Here is a 9,345-nt window from a genome sequence, read left to right on the forward strand (position 1 = left end):
TAGAGCTTGAACTTGACAATTATTCTTATTATAGGACTTAAAACTTTTTTTTGTCCAAATTAGTTCTTAAATTTAGCAATTGTTCTCACGTTAGGGCATGAATTAATCAATTATTCCCGCATTGAGACATAAACTATTTTTTCAAATTGGTCCAATCCACAATATTTTTAAAAAGAAAATTCAAACTGTAAAATAAGAACAATTATCCAATTTAAGGATTACTTGGACAAAAAGATGTTCAAATATCAATGTGAGGAGGATGGCCTAATGCAAGCCTCGTAGACAAAGAGTGAATTAACCCTAATTTTATGAAAAGGGTAAATTCAGATAAGGTTTTTAAACTATTAATAAATTTATATTTTAGTCACTTACTTTCAAAAGTTACAAAATAATTACTAAATTATTTAAAATTTTTTATTTAAATCCAACTAGCATGTTCGAAACGAGAATTCGACAATCAGTATGTGGAAAAATATACCTTAAATTCAAATTAATCTTATAATTAATATGAATGATCAAAGGAAAAACTGTTTTGAGTTTTAGTTTATAGATTTGTCCCTTTCAAAGTTTTAACAGTGAGCTTGTGTAATGTTTACCTTCATTAAAATTACCATATCCGACCTATTTACGGTAACTAAAACCCCAAAACAGGAAGGTGATAGAGACCGGCGGTGGCGGCTACACCGTCCACGTCATCATTCAACCCCACAACACGACGACTCAGTGGGTCCCTGTCGGCAGCCAGCAAAACACGCCAAACAAGCACCCACCAACGTTGTAACCGAGACCTACTACACCAGTCACCATTCTTTTTTTAACCCCAAACCCAGATCCACCGCCTCCCTTTATAAACCCTCACATTCCCTTTACCCTTTTCTCTCCCTCTCTTTCTTTTCGATCGAAAAGAAAAAAACACCCAGAGTCTCAGATCACCCTGTTCTTTAAATCAAGATGCAGTCAACCAACGGTTCTGATCTGAGCTCAAAGCACCAAAAACAGCAGCCCCCACCGCCGCCGCAGCCACAGCAGCCTCAATGGATGCCGAACCAGTGGATGGGAGCTATGCAATACCCGGCTGCTGCTATGGCAATGATGCAACAACAACAGATGATGATGATGTATCCTCCTCATCATTACATGGCTTATAATAACCCTCATTTTCATTATCAACAACAGTATCAACAACAACAGTTGCATAAACAACAACAAGGATCTAATTCAGATGAGGTTAAAACGATCTGGGTTGGTGACCTTCTTCATTGGATGGATGAAACTTATCTTCATAGTTTCTTCTCTCAATCTGGCGAGGTAAAAACAAAAAACCCATTACTGTAATAGCTTGAAGTGATAGATTTAAGCGTTCTTATTGGTTTTTTCAATTTGTTGTAGTTTTTAGCTACGGGGTTTTAGATGATGAAATCAAATCTTGCTTGAAAATGAACTAATTCTTTGAGAAATTGAGACCCTTTTGTTCAATATACAAGATCTTTTGATGAAGACTTGAAATTGAATACTCTTTGTTTTGGATTCTGGATTTAGTGTAGAAGTCATGGTTTCTTGGTAGATTAGCCGATTGTTGCTCATTATACTTTTTGGGTAATAGTACCATGTTAAATTGTATTTTGCCCTTTTACTAAAGAAATGGCAAATTATAAATTAGTCCTTGTATCTTAGGTCATAGAGTAAACCGGTCTTTTCTCTTAGAAATTTCATCAATTTTTTTCTGTTAAAACCTAGGGTAACTGACTTGTAGCATGCCACGTGTAACTCATGTTGACTACAGCGACCAATTTTTAACAATAAAAATCGATGAAAGTTTTAACGGGACTAGTTTGCTCTTTGGTCAAGTGTACAAGGAGTAATTCACCCATTTTTTTGAGAAGAGGGGACATGCAATCTGACTTATAGTGTAAGAGCCTCCATGGCACTTTTACCTATATTTTGCAGTACTTTTTTTAAAAAAATTATTTGATTATGCAGATAATAATTACTTGTGAGTTTTAAGTAAATAGGTTGTTCTTGTCATCATCGTTTGTTTAACATTTGGTATTTGAAAACCTAGGTTTCGTCTCTAAAAATCATACGAAATAAACAAACTGGACAGTCTGAAGGATACGGATTCGTGGAGTTTAGCTCTCGAGCAACGGCTGAAAAGGTTTTACAGAGCTGTAATGGTTCTCTGATGCCAAATACAGAGCAGCCTTTCCGTCTGAACTGGGCTTCGTTCGGTGTGAATGAAAGACGATCTGATGCTGGCTCTGATCTATCTATATTCGTAGGAGATTTGGCTGCCGATGTTACTGATACAGTGTTGCATGAAACCTTTTCTAGTAAATTTCAATCTGTCAAAGGAGCAAAAGTTGTTATCGATTCGAATACCGGTCGTTCGAAAGGTTACGGTTTCGTTCGGTTCGGTGATGAAAATGAAAGGTCGAGGGCCATGACTGAAATGAATGGAGTGTATTGCTCAAGTAGACCAATGAGAATTAGTGTTGCCACTCCCAAGAAAGCATTTGGATATCAGCAACAGTATTATTCGCAAGGTACCCTAATATTTTATCCTAACCGAGTTACTCCAAATGTTTCCCGTCGCATAAAATTGTAATGGGTGAAAATATAGGGTCCTTTCCGGGTTCTATATGACACCATAAGGGTAATGTTGAGATGATTGATACCCGGGTGGCCTTATTGAGCATTTAAGTGGAATCATATTGTGATTTTTTGTTCTTTGTATCAATTTTGTGTCTTAAAGCTCGGTGCGAATTGTATATTGAATCATTATATCTATATTATCCTTATTATTAGGTTTGGTATTGGCAGGTAGACAAGCATCGAATGGTGCTGTGGAACAAGGTCTTCATTCTCATAATGACTCGAACAATGCTACCGTGAGTCCTTCTCCCTCCATTCGTTCTATCTCACCACTATATTTTACAAATTAACCACGATATTTTGTTTCTTGCAGATTTTTGTTGGAGGACTTGACTCGGATGTTAGCGATGATGATCTTAGACAACCCTTTTCCCAGTTTGGTGAGATCATCTCTGTGAAAATACCACCTGGAAAAGGATGTGGATTTGTGCTATTTGCAAACAGGTGACTGCTCCCTATATGTACTTCACCACATTGTAGTACTATTGATGAGTATTCTTATTTGGAGCTCCATCGGTAATAATACATTCACAAATATCAACGGACATATTGTGAAATTGCGTGCAGACTCATAGGTTTCTGTCAGTTGGTATCATGATTAATATCGTTATTTAATCATGATGCCTGTTGTAACGTAATGTGTTTGCTTATAGGAAGGACGCTGAGGAAGCAATCCAGAGCTTGAACGGAACAACCATAGGCAAGCAGACTGTCCGACTTTCTTGGGGTCGAAGTATTGGAAACAAACAGGTAAATTTATGCCGAAATAGTTATTCTTAGTAGGCAACCGTCTTAAATTTGCCTAATTCTGCCTTGCTCATTGCATAATGCTTGGACGATTTATATTTCCGAGGTCCAACCCGGTGCAAGCCTAGGTATAAGAGGCATCTGCTGCTAGAGAATCAAAATAGAAAAAAGTTGCGTTATATCATGCACATCCTTTCACAAATAGAATAGCACGAGTCATATTGCAGTGCACCAAAGCTTACTTAAAACCGGTTTTGACAGCGGAGAGCTGATTCTGGAAACCAGTGGAATGGAGGTTATTATCGACGGCAAGGCTATGGTGGTTACGGCTACGGTTATGGTTATGGCTATGCAACACCACCAAGTCCAGGTCCTAGCATGTACGCTGCTGCAGCTGCCGTTCCTAGTGCTTCATAAGAGTGTTGAGGTATGGAAATTTTAACAATGGCATGTAATCTGAAAAAATTGCAGAAAAGGTTATTCATTATTTAAGTAGGATTGGTTTTGATTGCTGCTTTAGCTTGATGTTCAGATTACATAAGTTTTGTAGCTGGATTTTGTTTTTATATCTTTTGGGCATGTTTTTAGAACTTTATTAATATGTTATTTTACAATTTCGATTTTGTGTTTGAGAAGAGGTTTTGTTATAATTATGTTTGAGGATTCTTTTCAGCATTTAATTTAAATTGAACAAGGTTGTTCTTGAAATTACCAAATTATATATATTGTCCTCTATTAAAAAAAGCAGAGTAAATTGGTCTAAAAACTGATGTATCCGACATAATAATGATGTGGCATGTGTACTTTGTGCTGATATATACGAGAATTAGTTTTTAACAGTAAAAATGAATAAATTTTTTAATAAATAAGATGAATTTATTCTTTGATTTAATTTATAAGGATTAATTTGTCTGCTTTTTGAGTTGTTTTAGTACAGGGTTTTTCATTGTATTTTACTAATACCCAATTGTTTCCATTATTTGGTCAATCAACTCTTCGGTGTTCTTAGAATCGGATTGGATTTATTTGTTAGATTAAGAATCAATCATTATATTGGTCCAGATAAAAGTATTGAACTAGTTTATGAGTGAACCACTCGGAACCGATAAAAAATCAAAAATCGAATTTGTTTATTGTTTCTTTTATGATATGTAATTAATTGTTTAATTATTATTGTATCGATGATTATATCAATTTAAATGGTTAAATTGAAAATCGGTGATCTAATTGATTTAATTATCTAACCAATTAAAATCATTGGTTAATATTTTATTGGTATCCATTTTTTCCATTTTGATTTTATTGATTAAGGCTTTTTTGGGTATCCAACCGTCATGGGTCGAGTAATTAAATATTTTTCTAATAAATTTGATATTAAAATTAAAAATACATTATGTTGGATATCTGTATTTTTTAATTAACCAAATTTAGACTCCTACCTTTGTCAAAAATTAGAATCCATTTATTATCGATAAATTATTTTAATATTATTATACAAATCCGAATTTAAATTAGATATTATTAATTTTTGGTATCCGAATTGTAAGAAAATTAATTTTAAAGTTCTCAATCATTTCCTGAATATTCAATAGTAGTAGATTTGAATACCCGATTCCATTATCCGAATAAGTAATCTGATTCGAATAGTGAATATTCAAGTTATCTATCTATTTTTGCTTCAAATCTATATAATAAATAATGATTTTAAAACTTAAATCTAAATATTATTTCAATTCGTAAAAAAAAATTTAAATATCTGCAAATATTGAATTATTATATCCTCAGTTAAAATAATTACACTTGTAGGCTCATTTTTTCTCATTAAAATATAAAAAGAAAAAGAAAATGCGTTGATCAAATTTGACATTAAAATTAATAAATAAAATATCAAAATTGACATAAACATTAATCACATGTTACAAAATTGTATTATTAACCTTGTTTAGAATATCAAAGTTAAGATTTAAAATATGCTATACGTCTTTGTACTTTTTTAAAATTTAGAATTTAGGTTTTATACTTTTATCTTCCGGAAATTTAGTCTCTCTATTTTTATATTTTAAAATTCATGTTCATTTATTAACACTGTTAAACTTTTCTTGTTAAATTTATTAGTATGATATTTTAAAATTAAAAAAAAACTTACTTGATAGTCTTGTAACTAAAAATGATGTAATGAACCTAAATTTAACAAGATAATTTTAACATTGTTAACAATTTGACATAAATTTTAAAATCTAAAAATAGAGAGACTAAACTCTTAGAAATAAAAATATAAGGATTAAATTCCAAATATTTAAAGAGTACAGGGACTTTTTGAAGTTTTACAATGCTCGTGGGAAAATGGGAAAGCGAAAATAATGGGAAAAATATTTTTATAGTTTTTAAAGTTATAATTACAATTACAATTACAAATAATAATGTCAGGATAGTTTATAATTGAATAAGTGTTACAAAATACAATTAGATTAATAATCGAAATATATCCAAAATCAAACTAGAATAGTTCTGAAAAAAAAAAACCACACGATGAAATGTAAGCAATAATAAATCTGGTGACCTATCATATATAATTTACGTAAGGTGTGAGTCAAACTTGAGTCATCAAAATCCAGAATTCGATAGTATTTTATAGTTTAATAAGCAAAAATTACAAACCCTTTTGCAACCAACAAAGTTGTCCAAGGGTCGCGTATTAGTTTCGCTCAATAGGTCTAACCCAACTTTAACTGGGTTTGAACAAAGATTTTCTTGTCTTGAGCTAACTCAACCCAAAATTAATTTAAATAATTAAAACAATTTTTTTACATTTAACTTAATTATAAAATATTTTTATTTTTTATTAACTTAGTGAGCAATAAAATGTGTTTATGAACCGGGTCAAGCCAACTTAAAAATAGGTCTAGGTTTGAGAATTTTTTGGAATCAGATCGTAACTCGGCTCGGCGCACGGATAACTTCACCAAATGATACAATGGTTATGCCATTTACTATATGGGGTTAATTCAACATACGCCCTCAATTTAATATTTAGATTTTAATTTGGTTTCAAATTTTCAAACATTTCAATTAAGTCTTCAAAATATCAATATCGTAATATAGGTCCTTCCAACAACCTATCTATTAGTTTGAACGTTAAATGCCTACTCAAATATGATGCGAGCATATTTAAAACACGTGAATTAAATTATAAATATATTTGTATCTATCGTATTGATAGCTTAGGTATGATGTATTAAAAAAATTATCAAATTATGCTTTTTAAAGATAAGATCCAAGTCATCCATATAATAGGTACATCTATTTATAATTTGATCCATGTTTTTTTAAATACGCTTCATGTCATATCCGAACTGATTATTACTGTCTAGATTGACAAGCTAACACAAAGACTTAAATGATACAATACTGATACTTTGAGAGCTCAATTAAAAACATTTTGAAATTTAGAAGCCGATTTATAATTAAAATAGTCGTTTAAAGATAGTTTGGTGCAATTAATCCTTTGTAGATTGTAATGGCACCACGATGACTCCTTCATGCAAGGAAGTCAATTTTGTATCGATAGTACTCATATCGATTGGAACAACAAATTATGGCTTTTATTTTGGTGTTAATTTTGGTTGATATCAATTGTACTAGAGCGTTTCGATCCGTTTTGATATGTAATGATGCATATCGGCCCGTATTAGTCAGTACAAGATTTTAATATTTTAAACTATTTTTAAATATTTTTATCTAATTTTTAATATTGCATTTAAAATATATAATATTTTAAGTTATTAGACGTAATTCATAATTTTAAATTAATATTTTCATATAAAATATATTATATGTATGTAATTGAGTTATATTTACGTTTTTTAAAATTAATGATAAATCCAAAATATAGCGGTATAGATGTATACCAATATTAAAACAAAAATGATATATTTATCAGTAAAAGTACCATGGAGACTCTTATACTAAGTGTTAGATTGCATTTTGCCTCCTATTACTCAAAAAATAGGTAAATTAGTCCCTGTGTGTTAGATTAAAGAGCAAACTAATTGTTTCTGTTAAAAAATTTATCTATTTCTACTATTAAAAACTGTCACGGCTAACGAAATAACTAGACAATTACACATAGTGTGTTACATGTACCTTACATTAGCATACAAAAGTTAATTTTTAACAGTACAAATAGATAAATTTTTTTAGCAAAGGAACCTGTTTACTTTTTGATATAACATACAGGGACTAATTTACTTATTCTTTAAGTAGATGGAGCAAAATGCAATCTGGCTCTTACTACAATTGACTCTACGGATTTAACCTTATACCGAATATCTTGCATCCATGACTATTGACTATTGACTATTGACTGTTGACTGTTGACTGTTGAGTATTGCATTATAAAAACCTCTCGTTTTATCATCTTCAACCTCCGGTCCTAAACCTCAAAAATCTCTGAAAGAACCCTAGCAATGGCGATGGAGATACAAGTTATGACCTCAATCCCATCAATGGAATTCAACTTCGATAGCGCATGTTCATCTCCATACATGACTGCTCCTTCAAGTCCTCAACGCTTCGGCAATTTCCTCTACAGCGTCCCAACCACTCCTACTCGTGTTTCTTCTTTCTATCCTCAACTTAAAAATGATGGAAGAGCCGTCGACGGCGGATGCGAAGGCGGCGACGATGATGGGAGTGAAGATTTCGAGTTCAATTTCATTGGGCAGTTAGAGAAAACTCCATTGTCGGCCGATGAACTTTTCGATGGAGGAAAGATTCGACCTTTGAAACCCCAACAGTTGGATCCATTTGAAACAGCCATGGAAGAGAGCCGCAAAAGAGTAACATTACTCAACACTGTTCATAAAAAGAGCAGATCTTTGTCTTCTTTTGGAGTATCCGATGATATTATTATGCTCGAAACAGAGCAAAGTTCATCGAAATCTCAAAAATTCAATGCTAAATCTTCTGTTTTTTCCATTTTTTCGTTACCAAAAGGTAACAAAAAATGGAAACTTAAAGACCTTTTGTTTTTTAGGAGCAAATCAGAAAGCAGAACAACAATAAGTGAAGATCCGGTTTTGTGTAGGAAAAATGTAAGCTTCCGGTCCACTGAGAGCGTCGGTTCGGTTTCGAGCTCGAGGAGGAGAGGACCGGTTTCGGCTCACGAGTTGAATCATGATGTTTTGTATGGGAAAGAACCGGAGGACGTGAAGAATGCAAGTTTTCGGTCTACTGAGAGCATCGGTTCGGTTTCTAGACCGAGGAGAGGACCGGATTCGGCTCACGAGCTGAATTGTGCTGTTTTGCATGGGAAAGAACCGAAGGATGTAAAAAATGTAAGCTTTCGGTCTAGTGAGAGTATCGGTTTGGTTTCTAACTCGAGGAGGAGAAGACCGGTTTCGGCTCACGAGTTGAATTTTGATGTTCTGTATAGGAAAGAACCAGAGGATGTGCAGAGTGCAAGTTTTCGGTCTACCGAGAGTATCGGTTCGGTTTTGGTTCACGAGTTGAATTGTGCCGTTTTGTCTAGGAAAGAATCGGAGGATGTGAAAAATGCAAGCTTCCGGTCTACTGAGAGTATCAGTTTAGTTTCTAATTCGAGGAGGACAGGACCGGTTTCGGCTCACGAGTTGCATTACACGAAGAACCGGGCGGTCTCGGAGGAGATGAGGAGGAAGACATTTTTACCTTACAAGAAGGGACTCCTTGGATGCTTGGGGTTCAATGCTGGTTGTGGAATACATGAGATTTCTAGTGGTATTGGGTCGTTGACACGTGGATGACCAAAGTTTGCTATTTAAGCCCTATGTAAACAAAATAATTTATGTTCATTTTACATTTTAATCAAAGTTACAAAATAATTATTGAATGATTCAAAAATTTCGTTTTAAATCATTAGGTTGTTAAATTATTACCGTATGACTTTCTGTTCACACTACTTGCACC

At 33.1% G+C, this 9,345-nt stretch overlaps 2 protein-coding genes across 2 annotated transcripts; both read left to right on the top strand.

Moving 5' to 3' along the window:
• The first annotated feature begins 782 nt into the window (after positions 1-782).
• Positions 783-4,034, top strand: LOC108476193 (polyadenylate-binding protein RBP47B-like). The gene is made up of 6 exons (XM_017778319.2): positions 783-1,308; positions 2,063-2,543; positions 2,821-2,888; positions 2,966-3,096; positions 3,306-3,402; positions 3,661-4,034. The coding sequence occupies exons 1-6, from the start codon at positions 952-954 to the stop codon at positions 3,814-3,816; spliced, it is 1,290 nt and encodes a 429-aa protein (XP_017633808.1). The 5' UTR covers positions 783-951; the 3' UTR covers positions 3,817-4,034.
• Positions 4,035-7,790: 3,756 nt separating this feature from the next.
• Positions 7,791-9,307, top strand: LOC108475513 (uncharacterized). Its single transcript, XM_017777482.2, has one exon. It carries the CDS (start codon positions 7,866-7,868, stop codon positions 9,180-9,182), a length of 1,317 nt encoding a protein of 438 aa, XP_017632971.1. The 5' UTR covers positions 7,791-7,865; the 3' UTR covers positions 9,183-9,307.
• The last annotated feature ends 38 nt before the right edge of the window (positions 9,308-9,345 follow it).

This window comes from Gossypium arboreum, chromosome 3 (assembly GCF_025698485.1).
Source record: "Gossypium arboreum isolate Shixiya-1 chromosome 3, ASM2569848v2, whole genome shotgun sequence".
Taxonomy (NCBI): domain Eukaryota; kingdom Viridiplantae; phylum Streptophyta; class Magnoliopsida; order Malvales; family Malvaceae; genus Gossypium; species Gossypium arboreum.

Coding starts and splice junctions, on each gene's coding strand:
- LOC108476193 (XM_017778319.2), top strand. CDS start 952: ATGCAGTCAACCAACGGTTCTGATCTGAGCTCAAAGCACCAAAAACAG. Junction 2,544..2,820: donor GCAACAGTATTATTCGCAAG/GTACCCTAATAT, acceptor TGGTATTGGCAG/GTAGACAAGCATCGAATGGT. Junction 2,889..2,965: donor ATGACTCGAACAATGCTACC/GTGAGTCCTTCT, acceptor TGTTTCTTGCAG/ATTTTTGTTGGAGGACTTGA.
- LOC108475513 (XM_017777482.2), top strand. CDS start 7,866: ATGGCGATGGAGATACAAGTTATGACCTCAATCCCATCAATGGAATTC.